The following is a 17,002-nucleotide window of genomic DNA, read 5'->3' on the forward strand; positions in this document are numbered from 1 at the left end:
CTCGGGGAAGGTGGGTGCCTCCCAGATGCAGGGACACCCCGTCCGTCTACTGGCCGCGTGGTGTCAGGGTCGAGAGCGCGGGTTCCGGGGCGAGTGCGCCTGCCTTGGACCCGGCTCCTGCCAGGAGCCCTGGGCACGCGAGTGACTTCCATGCCTCGGTGACTCCACCCGTGAAGTGGGGTGAAGGGAGCATCTGCCGCACGCGGTCACTCTGATGAAAGGCGTAAATGCGTGTCCGGCGCTAAAGCATGGCCGGTATGTGGCAAGCGCCACAGAAAAGGCCTTGTCCTTTGTATCTATTTGTTCTATTTATTCGCGTTGTGGATGGAAGGCAGTCAGATCTCCGTGTCTAGTTGGGAGAGTCTAACCGAGACCCCCGGCTTCGGGCTCCAGGGTTGGCAGATGGCCCCCGTCCCTGCGCACATGGGGCCCGTGTCCAGGTGCCCTCGGTGACATGCGGGCCCGTCCAGCCCCGAGGTCCTTCCAGCTCGGTGGTACCATGCTTCCTGACCACAGATGCCTTTGGTTTGCCCTCCCACCATGTCGGAGGTGGAGCTGGGGGCCTGCAGTGAGGGGGCCGGGCGGGCGGGGTGAGCTCTCAGGCAGGCGGGCCCAGATGAACTAGGACAACCAGCCCCGAGTGCACGCCAGCTCTCCGGTTGCATTAGGGTTCCAGGCTTCAGCTGCATTTATTTTGCTGGAGGGGGTGGTTGTGATGCCCACAGCACTTAACAGTAAGTAATTCTGCTGCTGAAAGGAGCTGTGCTGGCGGAGTGTGTGGCTGGGCGCTGGCTGTGGCGGCCCCGGGGGTGGGGTGGGGAGGCCTCCGCCAGCTTTGCCACCACTGGGCTGCTGGCCTCGCCTCCCCCACAGGTCCTCGGCCCCCCACCCCGCACCGTGTGCAGCCTGGGGCAGCTGCTCAGCCCTGGGGGAGACAAGGCGCAGGTGCTTTGGGGAAACAAAGTCAGAGCCCCCCGTGGAATGGCAGGAGTTGGCAGGATTTGGCACGACGTCTCTCCGTTTAGCCCAGAACACGACCATAAGGAAAAGCCGCCACCCTGTCCCGCAATCAGCCCCACCAAAGAGCTGCGGAGGGTGGCCGGGAGGGCGTCCAGATGGCGTCCGGGCATTCTGGGGGTCAGCTGCACACCGGGTTGATTTATTTTGTAAACAGAACAGTTAACGGAGCCCAGTGATTCAGGCTCTTTATCCTCACAGCTTCTGCCTTTAGAGAATTGTTGTGGTTTTGGTTTTGGTTTTGGTTTTTTTTTTAACTTTTATAGCCTTACAAATAACAGAAAAAGAGGCAGTGCGGTTGACATTATCATCTAGAGATCTTTAATAATGTTGAATTTGCATCTGCCAGAGCAGATGGGAGAGCTGGCGGTGGATGGAAGCCGCAGGGCGAGGCGGGCAAGCCAGGCTGTCACCGGGCCATCCCCAGAGCGCGTGGGGAGCGGCCCCCAAAGTGATTCTGCTCAGAGTGGAGCTCTGTAAACTTCACGCAGGGCAAAGTTGAGATGTGAGCAGTGGTTCGAGGCTCATGCACACCCTGAAATCTCTCGGTGAAGCCCCTCAAGCCCCCCGTCCTCATCTTGCCGGCGCCGCGGATCACAGAGCATCCGGGGCTCGGAACAGACCCCAGAAGGGCTGGAAAATGTGACCCCACGGATGGCCAATGAGGCCTGGCCATTTGGAGTCCCTAGGGCTGAAGACTCCCCCCGCCCCCCAAACCTCCTGGAGCTGCCCAGATGCATGGCTGTGGTCCCAGCACACATTTGAACTCATTTTGCATGTGTTGTTTGGAAGGCTGTGCCCCAAATAGCAGAGGTGGGAGATGGCATCCGTGCCCCGCTGGCAAAGCCAGCCCCAGGTATTCCAAGGAGCCCGGGGTCCAGAGAGGAGCTCGCCGTAGCAAAGGAGTGCATGGGGGAAGTGTAGGAGCGATGGATTTCCCCCCACAGATGTTTCTGGAAGCTGTGCTGGTGGCACCGTGCAAAACAGGTGAAGAAAAAGGGTGCCAGGCTCGGGGAGCTGCGTGGATGCAGGTGCATGTAGTGTCTGGAGGCCGGCGGGACGGGCGGCCCTTGCAAAGGAGGCGCTGAGAAGTGACGGGTCTCCAGGGATGGGGGACCCTGGGTCCCCCCGGGTATTAGTGCAGGAGCAGCTGAGGCCACAGGCTGGATGCCAGGCCTCCTGGGACACTCGGCCCCTCCCGGCCCCCCCGCCCCGCCCCACAGGTCTGGATTTCTGATTCGGCCTCAGCCCCTGCAGCGAGCCCTCTGCACGTCCTCCAGAGGGAGAGAGCAGACAGCCTGAGAGGCCACCCTGGAGCCGATGGGGGCCAGCAGCCTCTGAAGGACGAGGGGGGCAGGGAGGCCTGAGACCCCTTCGCCCACACACTCAGACACGCTTCCCTTCGGGCCGCAAAGCCGTGTGCAGTTTTTCTAATGAAATTTCAAGGCCATATAAAGAAAAGGGGACCGAGGAGGCCCAGAGGCAGGCAGGAAAGACTTCTCTTCCACGTCCCCGAGGCCGCTGAGCTGCCCACTTTGCCCCACGTCTCGGATTTCCATGCCCCTGGCCTCGGCTCGCGCCCGTCCCCAGCTCACGCGACGACTGTTGCAGGATGAGGTGTCCCCGCCCTCACCGCCCTCACCGCCCCGCCGTCCTTCTGGGGGGTTTATAATTATTTCAAAGGCGATGTAAAATTATGTTTTATTTGAGGAGCGTCACGAAAAGGAACTTTGAATAAAAACAGACGCCTCCTTCCGTGCGCCTGCCTCGTGCACTTGAAACAACGTGGCCTTGTAACGGGAGGAGGGTCCCCGTGGTCCCCGTGGTTCCCGTGGTTCCCGTGGGGTCTCTAACTGGAGGGACTGGGCTTTGCTTCCCAGGCCAGCCAAGCGGGGGTGAACGGAAGGACGTGAGAACTTGACCCGCTTCTGCCTCTCGTCCTGGGCTGTCTCTGCTCTGGATTCCGGGTTTCAAGCAAGTGCAGAGCCCAGCGTGGGTCTTGGGAAGGTCGGGGGTGGTGAATGATTACTGGAGAATACTTGGGTGAGGTCGCGGTTCCCCCGTGTACCTCCCGGGAAGGAGGCTGGAGCAGGAAGATGCGTCAGCCCTCCTCCCAAAGCCTTCACAGGTTCCCCTGAAAGGGCCGCAAGGCCTGGGCCGCCTGGAGTTCTCGGGGTTTGCGCCCCGCTCCTAACAGTGGCCAAGGCTCTGCGGCCACCTGTCACCCGCCCCAAGGATACCCAGGCAGGACCAGCTCCCACGCCAGCAGCCCCTCCACCACACACTCCTGGCGCCCCTATGTCCTCCCTGCTGGGAAAGAGGGTGGGAGCCGGGGTGCTCACCCTCCCAAGTGCCCGAGCTCAGGGTCCCAGGTGGGGAGGGTTTTCCTGCCTCCCAGGCTAGGTCTGCCCCGCCGCCACTGCCACCCCCCTTAGCCCCGACCGACGCAGCTGAGGGCTGCATGCTGGGGGTGTCCCGTGGGTGATCCTCCCCAGCGCCCCGGAGCATGAAGGAGCCCGTACCCTGGAGTGGGTCGCACCGCCCCACACTCGGCACCCTGAGACAGCAGGGCTGGACAGAGACCCTGGAAGGAGGGGTGCAGATTAGACGGGCGAGCGGGTGGGGGCCCAGTGCAGGGGGGTGTGGGGAATGCAAGGGTCAGGCCCCAAGAGCCACCTCCTATTCGAACGGGAACTCAGGAAGTAAAGCAAACTGAATGCAGAGAGAACCTTCCGAAACGTCCTGGCGGAAAGCAGTCCTTGGGAGGGCGCGCCATCTCCGCACAGCTCTTGGCCTTTGGGCTCTCTGCTTTTTGCACCTCCAGTCCCCTGTGATCCATTATTTATAACCGGGGAGACTGACCTCAGATGCCAGAAGTAGAAAAGCAGGAGAGCGACCCAGAAGAGTGACAGAAGCCATGAACGGATGGGCCGTGACACACGAGTTCAGTGCAGAGGGGGCCTCGGCCCCTGGTGGACGCAGGCGCGGGGACACGGGCCCTGAGACGCCCCGGGAGCCCGAGCTGGAGGGGTGTTCAGACGGCCTGCCAGCTGCGTCCTGCTCATGGACATCACCAGCCTGGGCAGACCGTTCCTCTCCCTCCCGCCCCTGCTCCAGCCCGAGCCCACAGCAGCTCTTCTGGGCGGCAAGGGGACGGGCCTCCCCCTGGAACCTGCACCCCACCCCCGGGCTCTCCAGGGGTTTGCTCCCACTCGTCATAGGCAGGCTCCGCGCCTCCCACAGCTGCAGGGGCTCCTGTCCCGAGTGCAGCCCGAGAGCAGAGGCCGGGGGCCGGGGGCACCAGCTCCTGGGGCTGCTGCGGCCCCCTCCCACTCATCGGCACAACCGAGACAGCACAGATTTATGGTCTCGCGGTTCTGGAGGCCAGAGTCCCGGCTCCGCATCCCCGGCCCCGAAATCAGGGCCCTGCGGGGCTCTCGTTGCCCTGCGGGCTCCAGCGGGAAGCCGGTCCTTGCTTCCCCCACCTCCGGGGGCTGTCAGCACACCCCCGGCCCCAGCGTCCTCGGGACTCTTATCCCGTCTTCACACCACCCGTCCTCTTGTGTGTCACCTCCCCCTCTGCTGCCTGCCAGTTTGTGACTTCATTTAAGCCCCCGCTCCCCCCTCCATAATCTGGGCTAATCTCCTCCCGGGATCCTTCATCTGATCCTGTCTGCAGAGACTTTGCCACGTAAGGTGGGGAAGGGGGCTACAGGGCCTGAGGCACGCAGATCTGTGGGTTTCTGGCCTCTGGGCCTCACTCCCTGTCCCCAAGTCTCCTCACGTAGTGGCTGTCCCCTCGCGGTGTCATGGGTCTGGAGGCGGCGAGGGGTGCAGAGAGCCCATCGCGCCGTCCCTTCACCTGCAGCCCCGTGCACCTTGCTGCTGGCCTCCGGTGGCCCAGTGCGTGTTGACGTCACGGCGTCCCCTGCCTGCCGGCTGGCTGCACACAAACCAGGGCTTCCATGTCTCTCGACTCCCACACCAAGTTTTGCTTCATCTTGTTGCCGTGCTGAGCAACGGTGCCCCCCAAGGCCTTTCCCCTCATAGACGTTTCCTGAGGGCCTCCCACGTGCCCGAGCGGAGAGAGGATGCTTGATAAAGGGACGGGTCTTGGGAGGCCGTGGCGTGCCGCAGGTCACTAGCTGAACCCCCCGCCCCACTCCCTCCTCTGCCATCACCCTGTTTGCTTACCCAGCAGCCCTGGGCCGGGCAGACCAGGGTTTGCATCTGCACTGCTGTAGGGCCAGCTGCATGATCCTGACGCCCAGATTCCACATCTGTAAAATGGGGACGCCACCTGCTAGCAGACACCTGTACAGCGCCCACGACATAGCACACACCTTTGTAAGGACTGTAGAGCCACCTGGCGTCTGCCGCACGTTGCAGATGCGGGGAGTGTGCAATACAGAATTGCCCGCGGCCCCAGGGTGCGCGAGTACCAGAGCTGGGGGTGGGGCCAGGAAGGCTGGCTTTGGGTTCCGTGCCCCACAGCGCAGACTTCAGGGGAAGGGGGGTGTGATGGTCACTCCAGCGGCTCGGGCTCAGTGCAGACACCGCCCCGTGCAGGCTCACAGTGCCTCCAAGCAGGTGGGGCTGATATTACCCCCAGCTTGAGGAGGGATGGGCTCTGCAAGGGCCTCCCCCCGCCTTGTGTTTGCCCCCAAACTAACTCTCCTACAATTCCAGGAGGCTTTGTACACGTGCTGCATCCGAGCTCCGCCCGGTGGCCTCCACGTCCCACGGCGGTCACCCCCCGCCGTCAGTTCCTCCCTGCTCCCTCGCTGACCATCAATCACCTCCCTGCTGGATGCTCACGCGCACGCTCCCTGCTCATCGCCGCTCACTTGCTGTGTGACTTTGGAAACCCTCTGAGCCTTAACATCTGCAGAATGGGAAGAATGATACCCACCTTCACGGCATGCTTTGACGTTCAAAGATCATGTGCGTCCTTCACCAAATGATGGCCAAGAAAGGAAAGGGGAACATATCACACACACACACACACACACACACACACACGTGTGCGTGCGTTTTCAAGTCAGGATCCAAAGCAGGCCCAGGCACCGTGTGTGTTTGTTGTCTCCTAAAGTCTCTTTCTACCCACGTGTTTCGTCCCCTTTCCATTCCTTCCATTTATTTGGTGAAGCATACATACTATTTCTGATCCTCAAAGCATGCCCCGAAGACCCCGATGCAGACATACAGAGATAGAGAGAAGATCCAGGGATAGAGAGGTGTGGGTGTACACGTAGAAGGGTGGGGGAGCTGGGATGCAGACCCGCTTCTGGCTGGGCAGGTGGGAGGTGTGGCTCTGCTGTTGCTGACGCTCGAGCATTTCCAACATATGGGACTTCTCTTCTTGAAGATTCTGTTTATTTATCTATTTGAGAGAGAGTGAGAGCGAGAGAGATTGCATGCACCTGCTGTGGGGAGGGGCAGAGTGAGAGAGAGAGAGAGAGAGACTCCTCAAGCAGGCTCCACGCCCAGTGTGGAGCCCAACGTGGGGCTCGGTGTTACAACCCTGACATCATGACCTGAGCCAGAGTCATGAGTCAGGCGCTTAACAGCCTGAGCCACCCAGGCGCCCCTGGCACCTCTCTTCTTTAGAAGAATGTATGCAGTGAGTCTGGCCCATGGTAAGAAAGGGTACTTTCTGCTATTATTTCATATTCTTTGCAAACGCAGTGACCAGAAAAATACCTCCTGACTCGGAAAGGGAAATGAGGCCTAACGCAGAGTTTATTTTAGCCATTGCCTGCCTGGCGATTAACTGTGATCCATTCTGACTGTGATGTTTTCCTTAAGTGTTCCTAAAACAAGGAGCAAAACAGGGTGATTAATGTGCTCAAGTTTGTGTGTCTCTGAAATTTATAATTAGAGGTGAATTGCAGATGGATTGCAGTTGCACGTAGACGGAGAGGTAGATAGCCTACAATCTTTTCCTCAGTGTCACGCATTTATTTCTTGAGTATTTAAAAACATAAAATGTGGGATGTTGGTCTTGGTCTCTTTTTAGCCTGTCTTCTATATTAAACACTTGTGATTCTTGGGCACTAATAAGCCAATGGAAATTTCCCTTTTAACTTCCCCTAAGATAGAAAAGTTGCAATTCCACAGATGGGTTGTAATTTGACTGTTCTCTGGGCTGGTCGGGTGGAGTTCTAACTCCTGGAGCTGGGGCGTGAGATCCAGACTGAAATGCTCTGGTTTGCTTCGAGGGCAGACAAAGCCTTATAAGAGTTTATAGAAGCGTATGTAAAACCCTGGTAGATTATAAAAGCCAGAGAAAATGAATCACGGCTTGATAGACGAAAGATAAGGAATTTGAATTGGCTTATTTTCCTCTGGGAGGGGAGCCTAAGTCAATATTTGTTCCAAGCATGCCATCGGAAATACCAGCGATTGGAAAACAAGGCAAACAGAGAATGCACATGCCATTACGGGCCAGTGACGGCAGCAGAGAGGCCTAGAGACCACCCCTGCTGCCCTTGCACACCTCCACCAGGGCTCTCCCGCCAGCCCGTCTCTGGGCTTAGACCCGGGGGCGAGGGTCTGAGTTTGCATATGCGGGACCACACTGGCCAAGCCAGCTTCTTCTCTCTATGGCTTAGAGTCCTCATCCATGACAGGGTGATGATGACACCAAGCTTATGAGGTTCTTATGAGGAACCGGGCTCACAGGGCTTATAAGGCACTTGGCTTAGGTTCTGGCCCAGGCATAGGCCCAATCCTATTAGGTGGTGGTGACAGCGGAAGTGGTGGTGCTGTGGTGATGTTGGTGATGGTGGAGATGGTGGTGGAGGTGGTGGTGGTGTATTGGTGTTGATGATGGTAGAGGTGATGCTGGTGGTGGAGTTGGTGACAGTGTATTGGTGTTGATGGTAGAGGTGATGCTGGTGGTGGAGGAGGTCATGGTGGAGGTGGTGGTGGAGGTGGTGGAGGTGTATTGTGTTGATGATGGCAGAGGTGATGCTGGTGGTGGAGGAGGTCATGGTGGAGGTGGTGGTGGAGGTGGTGGTGGTATATTGGTGTTGATGATGGTAGAGGTGATGGTGGTGGTGGAGGAGGTCATCGTGGAGGTTGTGGTGGAGGTGGTGACAGTGTATTGGTGTTGATGATGGCAAAGGTGATGCTGGTGGTGGAGGAGGTCATGGTGGAGGTTGTGGTGGAGGTGGTGACGGTGTATTGGTGTTGATGATGGTAGAGGTGATGCTGGTGGTGGAGGAGGTCATGGTGGAGGTTGTGGTGGAGGTGGTGGCAGTGTATTGTGTTGATGATGGCAGAGGTGATGCTGGTGGTGGAGGAGGTTGTGGTGGAGGTGGTGGTGGAGATGGTGGTGATGTGTTGATGCTGGTGATGGTAGAGGCCATGGTGGGTGTGGTAGTAGATGTGATGACAGAGGTGACAGTGGTGTGGTGATGCTGTAGTGGAGGAGATCATGGTGGAGGCGGTGGTGGTGGCCCTGGCATCAGTAGTGGTGTAATATAAACCAGCAGATGGAAATTTCAGCCTCAGCTCCTCTGGACAGGAGGATGGTTGGGCACTGGTGCTCCCCTGATGGACACATCCTGTGCCCAGTGGGATGAGAAGGTTCTGCCCATGGGGACTTCATCTTCCAGAGACCTACCTTCCATGTTCACTGGAAGAGAAAATGAACACTAAACAAGAGTGAAGTCCAGTTGATCATTGAGCCTAACAAAGTTTTGGGGTTTTTTGTTTTTTTTTAATTTTTATTTATTTATGATAGTCACACAGAGAGAGAGAGAGAGGCAGAGACACAGGCAGAGGGAGAAGCAGGCTCCATGCACCGGGAGCCCGACGTGGGATTCGATCCCGGGTCTCCAGGATCGCGCCCTGGGCCAAAGGCAGGCGCTAAACCGCTGCGCCACCCAGGGATCCCCCAAAGTTTTGTTTTGTTTTGAACTCCTACCTGGTGATTCTATTAACGAATCAACACATACTTGAGTTGATGTGGCCCCAGTTTGTGTCGCAGCTTGGATAGAGTTGAATGTGATTGACAATTGATACGGGGCTAGCGGAGCAATAGAGTGTGCTTTGTGACAGATTCCCAAGATAACTCGTCCTTCTGGCTCACGCTCTACTGAAACGGGAATGCGGACACGTGGACGTCAAAGCTGGTGCCCTCGATGCACCACTCTGGTTAGTGAAAACGGCCTTAGAGGGGGTCGAGAGAAGCCTCCCCATCCCCAGCCCAGGAAGGGGCGTCAGGGGGCCCCTCCTGTAATCACAGGAGCCACAGGACTTAGCACTTAGCTTGTGTCCTGATGACCCCTCCTAACATTCCGTAGGCAAAGGAGAGTTGTCCTCATCCTGCAGGAGAGTCAGAGCCTCGGAGTGGCTAAGAAATGGGCTCTGAGTTGAGCTGGTAAGGGGAGAGGCTGGAACTGAACTCACATCTCTGACTCCCCCCGTCCTGCATGCGCCTAGAGCAGTGCACAACACCAGCGGCCGCCCAGGGGTGATCCAGGGGGTGTGAGACAGCTGGAGCGGCACAGGCTCCGGACAGACTGGGACCTGCTGGTTCAGACAGAGCCAGCCCAGAGCAGCGGCTCACTCAGCTGACGGTCCTCGTTGCCAGCCCTCCTCTGCCCTCATGGCCGAAGAGGCAGTGCTGCGATTTGCACAATGTTGGCAGCCAAACGCCTCCCCGCCTCACCCAAATCTCACACGCAGCCCTAACTGTGAAGGTTATATGAAGAGTTCAGCGACGTGTGTCAGTACCCGTTTGTTCTACAGGTTCAAATCCATAGCGCCCACTGCAGAATTAATGGGAACAGAATAGGGTCCTTGCGTGGACACCACAGTTGGAACCTGGGAGCTCGGGGTGGCTCCTGCGGGCTCCCAGCCTGAGCCTCAGTTAGGTGCACTGCGTTTTGTTGGTCCCCAAAAACGCTGCCTGAGGGCGCGGCCTGCGTGGACAGGCCCGCATGCCTGGGCTGTGGGGCCCTACAAATCGGGGGCCAGGACTGGGTCTTAGGACAGTGGTCCTGGGCAGCCTCTCTGGTACCAACCGAGTGGGCCTGACCCCAAAGATAACATGTCCCCCCTCAAATCATTGATATTTAGGTCATTAGAGCCAAGGGTTTGCTCTGTAATTATGTCTAAAGGAATTTAAGCCGATCCTACTCACAGAAAGGAAATCTGAGCCCGGGGCTGCACCCCCAGGTCCCAGCGCAGCTCTGGTCGACCAGGACGCCCCCCTTCGGAAGTCGGCTGTGGCTCCCCCACCTGAGCAGCGCTCAGCCGGCCTGCTGGCCCCGACCCCCCGGGGCCCCTGCCCAGCCTCCTGACAAACAGGCCCGGGCCCCCACACCCTTCCTGGTCCCCAGAAACCCCACATCAGCAGGGTCTGAGGGGTGCTCAGATAAGCTCTGGAGCTGAGAAACTCTTCACCTAGAAAGACTGGCCTGTGGGAGCAAGGCCTGGCTTGGTCCTAGGCGCTCAGAACACCTGCTGAGGGCAGGAGCACCTCCCGGCCAGTCCCCCCCAGCCCCGGGGATGGGGAGCCGCATGGGGTTGCTCCAGGCCCTGAGTTTCTTTCATTTGCTGGGCCCGTGTACCCGTGGCCAGCTCAGAGGCACGGACCCCCTCCTTGCTCCATCCCCGGAGGCACCTGGCCTCGTTCTCTGCTCTGGATTCCTCGTCTGCCACCCCCTGGCTGTCTCTGCGACCCCCCACTTCTCCTATGCTCTCCTGAGGCCACCCCCCCCACCACCCTGTCCCCCCTCCCCTTGCTGGGAGCTATTTAAATCCTGGGTTTTGTCCTCTGGTTAATTTCCTCATCTGCTTGGCTTGATGCCAAAGAATACTCTTTCCAAATAAAAAAACGGCGAAGACTGTTTTCTCCCTCATAAGAATTCCATGGACATGCCGTGCAGCGTGCTACCGGGAGGGGAGGTTCGGAAGCGAGTTCTGTTATCAATTATGAACCTCGGCTTCTAGATCTGGATCACTCTCTTCTTGCTTATAAAAGTCCTGCATATTCATCATCGAATATTTGAGAAATGCGGAACGTATAAAAAGAAAAGAATCCATCATCACGCCCGCAGACGTTTCGGGACCTCTCCTGGTTTCTCGTGTGTGTGTGTGTGTGTGTGTGTGTGTGTGTGTGTGTGTGTGTGTTTTACATAATTTATTTTATCCTGATCACTTCACTCAGCATCACATCAGCAGTACTTTCCCATGTAGCATTAGGGAGTCTTCAAAAAACACGATTTTAGTGCCAGGATAATGTTCCGTCATGGAGACGTCCTAAAATGTAACCGTTCTATCGGCGATGGGATGTTTAGCTTAATTTTATTTCTGGGCGAGCAGTCGTGCAAGGGGACCCGTCCCCCCCGGCCATGCATCTTTGCTTACGGAGCGGCGACGCGGCCCAGGGGTTTGGCTCGCTGCAGACACGAGCTCACTGGAGGAAAGTGCCCGAATGGAGCCTGGCACTTCGTAAATGCTCTTATTATTATGTTTGCTGTTATTATTTCCTGAAGAGCGATTCCTGGAAAAGGCATTCTGGTTCAGAGGCCTTGCACCGGGGCCGTGCGGACAAGCATTCTGGGCAGAGCACCCCTCGCCTCCCCCACCCCGCCACCCAGAGCTATACCACGTAAACGCTTGGAGATAATTATAGATTCCCGTGGGGTTGTAAGAAATAACGGAGACAGAACAACGTACCCTTTGCTCAGTGTCCCCTATGGTAACGTCTTGCAAAATTATGGTATCTTGACAGCGAGACAAGCCACCAGCTTACTCAGACCTCACCCGTTGGACTGTGCGTGTCCGAGCGTGGATATCATCACACGTACGGGTCCCCGCAGCCCCCACCACAGTCACAGGATGGAACAGTCCAGTCCTTCCCCATCTAGAACCCTTCCACCTGCTTCCCCCACCCTCCTGCCCTCACTCACCCCGTCCCTGACCCCCGGCTAGCGCTAATCTCCATTTCTCCAGTTTTGTCATTTCAGGAATGTCATTATAAACGGCATTGCCCAGTATGGAACGTTTTGGGGTCGGTCAGCGTTTATTCACTCGGCGTCGATCCCTTGAGAGCCATCCGGTTGTCGTGCGGCTCGATCATTTCTTTCCCCTTCCCTTGCTGAGTGGTGTTCTGGGACGTGCACAGACCCCCGCGTGTTTGACACTCGGGGTTGCTTCCAGATTTGGGCCGCCCATCACTTTTCCTCTACTGTCCGTTTGCTTTCCTCCTCCCGTCTTCTGAGAGGTCCGAATGGCTGTTTGCAGAAGTCATACCCTGGTTTTGGTTGGGCGGAGATTTCCGACGTCAGCGTGACATTCGTAACTAATAGCGTCATCATCCATGACAAGAGCAAACACACGCATGGTGAAGCGTTCACGCCGAGGTGGGAGACGTTGGGGGAGGGGGGCTGAGATCAGGAGCCGGGGAGGACAGAGCAAGGAAGGGGTCGGCAGGGAACATCCCGGAAGCGTCCGGTTCTGATGGGCCAGAGGAAGGAGCACGGGGCGGGGTCCCCGCGTGGCGGAGCAGAGCTCGCCGGTCGCCCTGCGGGAAGGGCAGCTTGATGCCCGGGGCAGCACCCTCTTCCCTTCTTCCCTTCCGTCCCCAGCAGTGTGGTGTCTACAGACCTGGCTCCGCTTCTTCAGCGGGAGCCACGTAAAATCACTCGGTGGGGGCCACGCTACGGAAGAATTATAACGAGGACAATTTTGCTTGAGATTCGTCACTCCGAGTTCCAAGCAGCCCTATGAAAATTGTTGCTAAGGCAATTGAGTGAGGAGCTCGCAGGCGGCGAGCGCAGTAACAGCGAGACAATGAACGTGAGTGCTTGTTTTACAACAGCCGGCCCCAAACGCGCCACACGTCTGACACAGCTAGTTTCCTGATGATTTTGAGAGCTGCGGCAGACGAGCTCTGTGATTTCCGAAGATAACCGGTGCCATCCCGGGCCGCCGGCTTCATGAGATGGTCCCCGTGGTGGTGAAGGTGGTGGCCGGCCTCGCGGAGGAGGTGCCCGGGACGCCTGCACGGAGCCCCCCACCCCCTGCCCGGTCCCTAGTCCCCTCCCGGCATTTTCGTCTTCCTCAGCTTGCACAACTCGACCCGAACCTCAATTACCACTTGGTTATTCGTCCAGGGGGCAGCGGGTGTCTTTCCCCCTGGGGCTGCAAGGTGGCCCTTCCCAGCGGAGTCGCGGGCTGGCCCGTAGCTGGTGGCAGAGGCTTCGGGCAGGTGTCCGGGGCGAACAGAGCCCTCTGTCCCCGTTCCTGCCTGTTCCACAGAAGAGCAGCTTGAAACGGAAAGAAGCTTGCCTGGGGTCGTGGAAGCGAGAGGCAGAGCATCAGGGGCCCCCAGGCCCCGGGTCCCACACTGTCACCCCAACTGCTACAGCTGAGAGCCCGCGCCCTGGAGTGGGCCTCCTGCCATCAGGCCTCCCAGAGCCGCGGGGAAGCCGCGGTGCCCGAAGACGCTGGAGAGAAGTAACCTCAGAGGTGACCGCCCCCCACGGCCACCGCAAGCTGGAACAGGACCCCAACTAGCCGTGGGGAGCCGCTGGGCACGCGAGCCCCTCAGGAGCAGCGACCTCTATAAGCCGGGGCGCCCCCTCTCCTGGTGCAAGGGGGCCCACCCGGGGGCAGAACTGAGAGGGACCTTCTGCAGCCAGGCAGGGAGGAGCTCGGTGCTCGCCACAGCCACCCCGCTCTGCCGGGGGGACCCCACACCTCTCAGTGCCGGCTGCTAACCAGGGAGCCTGGGAAACACCAGATGCAGGTTCCCAGGCCCCAGCCCAGGCTCTCGGCATCCCCGAGCCGGGTCCGGAAGTCGGCCTTCTTGCACCCAGACCCACACTCCAGCCTTCTTGCACCCAGACCCACACTCCGAGGAGCGTCCTCTAAGCAGGGCTCCGGGAGACTCCACTCCCCCCTGCAAACCCTCTGCCTCCGCCCGCTGCCGCCCTTCCCTGGGGTCGGCAAGGAGCCCAGTCAACCTGCACCACGAGGAAATGAGCTTCCCAGAGGCTCACGAGGAGAAAGTCCGAAGCAGAGCCGTGCGGGGGGGTGAACGGCCAGGACCCCAGACCCAGCCCGCCCGCCCCTCCCCTCCCCCGGCGCAGCCAGAGAAGCCGAGGCACCAACTACGGCGCTCAGGCCTGCGCCGGGCCCCTGGGGAGGCGCCGTCCTCGGTACGCGGGCCAGGCACATGGTTAGGTGGGAAAGCGGGGCTCTGGGCGCCCACCCTCCCCAGGCCTGCTGCTCGCCCACGCAGGGATGAGGGGGGGCAGTCAGCCAGGGAAACGTGAAAGGCAGCCGTCTCCCAGGGTGGAAATGGGGGGCCTTGGTGTGGACTGCCCAGGCCCCGTCAGAGGGGAGATCAGATCTCTCACTGTACGTGAGGCCCCTCCCAGGGAGGGATCCCGAGCAGAGACGCACGGTCAGGACCCCTGGACGGAAGACGCTGATGTAGTCGCATTTCTCTTGCGTCCCCAGCGCGGGATCCCCAGGCGCCGTGCACCTGCCCGCTCAAGGTTGCTTTACTGTGGACACCGCGGGGCCGCTTCGGGCTTTCCCATTGTGATGCGTCCCGGATTTAGTCCTACAGCCTCAGCCCGGCCCCGAAGCTTTCCTCTTAAACCAATGATCTTTGAAGAGATTTGGGTGGGGGGAGGGGCCTGGGCGGCTCAATCAGTCCAACTCTGGATTTCGGCTCAGGTCATGATCTCGGGGTCGTGGGGCTCTGCGCTCATGGGGAGTCTGCTTGGGATTCTCTCTCTCTCCCTCTGCCCCTCGCCCCACTTGCACACTCCCTTTCTGGCTCTCTCTCTAAAGTAAATAAAGGTACACCTTTAAAATAAATAAACAAAAAGATTTTGTTTGTTTTTTCACATAACGGCCCCCAAGAGTCATTAGAGACTCTCCGTGATGGGGGGTCATGAAACCAAGGGTGTCGATCTATGCGTCAGACGCCTCCGATGGTGGCTCTGCGGCAGCACCGTCACGGGCAGGTGTGTTTCCTGGAGTCTTCACGGATGGACTAAATGAAAAGATGGACATAAAATTAAAAAAAAAAAAAAAAAGATGGACATGTGGCATTCCTGTGCCCCCAGCTACGTCGTCTCCTTTTTATGATAAACCTACAGGTTGGGCTGGAGAGAAAGCTCGCAGACCCTGACAGTCCCCCTATGTGGGGGAAACCACATACCCCCTCTCACCGGCCCCTCACCGCCCTGTCGCTCGTGTCTTGCAGGTGGTCTTCAGCAAGTACTGCAACTCCAGTGACATCATGGACCTATTCTGCATCGCCACCGGCCTGCCTCGGTGAGTGGGCCAGCAGGGCGCCTTGTCCCCACCCCCGCCGCCACCGAGCCTCCAGGACCGGTTCCCCTGGAGAGGAAGGTGCCAGGGAAGGTAGGGGGAGCCCAGGGTCGGAGGGATGACAGGTGTGCCAGGGCGCGGTGGGCTCCCCACGCACGTGGGAGCCCTTTCCCATCAGTGAACGAGAGCCTGCAGGTTTGTGCCCCAGCCTTCCCCCTACCTGCCGACAGGTACCGCTCTGTGTGCGCGGGAATCCCAGGGGCGGAATTAGGCAGAAACCACCGTCTTAAAAGCATTTTCCCCCCCTTGTATTTATTTTTTTTGCTTTTGAAGAAAAGGCCAAAGGAGGGTGGTTGTGTTTTGGCTTTGGCCCCCCCAGGCCCAAACGATCCAGCAGGTGAGATTTTCTATCTCAGGGGCGTGGTGGGGGAGGGGGTCCCGCAGAGCAACGTCTGGGAAGACGGACATTCAGAAAGTAGTCGAAAAGGCCCGTAACCCCCTCATAGAATCGTCACGATTCCAGAAGAGTTATTTCCCCAGATCAGTAGCCCGTTCGAGTGCGGGATTCGGGGGTCACCCCCAGTGCACGCCGCCTGAGACCAGACAGGCTTCAGTGATGTGGCCAAGGCCACCCTGCTCAGCGGAGGCCCTGGGGACGAGAGGCCGGGGGGAGACTCAGTTTCCCTGCTGGAAACTGCTTCCTAGGAGACGTCCCCTGCTTCCCAGGCTCCCATGGGCAGCAAGCCCAGGGCAAGCCCAGCTCACCGTTGGCCGTTGGCCGACATCAGCCCTCCTCCGTCCATCCCAACTCCGCAGCTTGACTTCCTCCAATTCCCATTTTAAATTACTTAAAAATGGACAAAGCAAAAAAAAAAAAAATGGACAAAGCCCTTGGCATGACGCACGGCCACCTGTGTGCGTGCGCATGCAGTGCCAGGTCCTGGGGCGGGCGGGCCCGGTACCCGTGCTGTGGTCCCCTCGGGCGCAGGGACGCTGACGCCGTGTGTCTTCCAGGAACACAACCATCTCCCTGCTGACCGCGGACGACGCCATGGTGTCCATCGACCCCACCATGCCCGCCAATTCCGAGCGGTAAGCAGGGGCCTCGCCGACACCTTTCTGCACACGCGGGATGGGCTCCCCTTGGTTTACTGCTGTAGGGAAATCTGAATTTAAACCAAAGGTGGGGTGAGGGTGGGAGAGGCCGTGAGGGAGGCTTGTTCCTTCGTGACCAGTCACTTCCCAAGAGAATCACAAGTGCAGGCGTGCTCGGGGGCCCTTCTGAGGGCTCACTCTCAACAAGAGTCTCTGGGGAGGGACGGAGGGGAAACTGAGGCCCAGGAGGCCAGTGAGGAGCAGTGGAGCAAGGCCCCAGGGCCGCACACTGACTGCCCTGCTGCCCTCGCCGGGAGGCCCCCTGACCACAGCCCAGGGGTGGTGTGCTGAGCACTGGGCCAGGGCCCCCTCCCCAGGTCACGTCCTAGCGGCCCCCAGCAAGGCCTCATCTGCTCTGTCCTCTCCAATCCTACTGCCTGAGGTTGTCCGTTCCAGTACAATCAGTCCCTCTAACCCAGCGACTTCCAGCGCCACCTCGGATTAAAACCACCAGTTCAAGGAGTTTCCGGGAGCGTTTAGAGCTCACCAGGTGATGATTCCAGTGTGTAGCCCGGGCGAG

General features: G+C 58.9%; 1 protein-coding gene across 4 annotated transcripts in view; it reads left to right on the forward strand.

Moving 5' to 3' along the window:
* PDE9A (phosphodiesterase 9A) overlaps positions 1-17,002 on the forward strand; it is an 86,958-nt gene that overhangs the window by 7,573 nt on the left and 62,383 nt on the right. For all 4 annotated transcript variants that reach the window (XM_038581572.1, XM_038581570.1, XM_038581571.1 and 1 more), the window contains exons 2-3: positions 15,260-15,330; positions 16,342-16,419. In XM_038581572.1, the coding sequence (XP_038437500.1) occupies positions 15,260-15,330; positions 16,342-16,419 (149 nt within the window). The remainder of the gene's footprint in view (positions 1-15,259; positions 15,331-16,341; positions 16,420-17,002) is intronic.

Source organism: Canis lupus, chromosome 31, assembly GCF_011100685.1.
Source record: "Canis lupus familiaris isolate Mischka breed German Shepherd chromosome 31, alternate assembly UU_Cfam_GSD_1.0, whole genome shotgun sequence".
Classification (NCBI taxonomy): domain Eukaryota; kingdom Metazoa; phylum Chordata; class Mammalia; order Carnivora; family Canidae; genus Canis; species Canis lupus.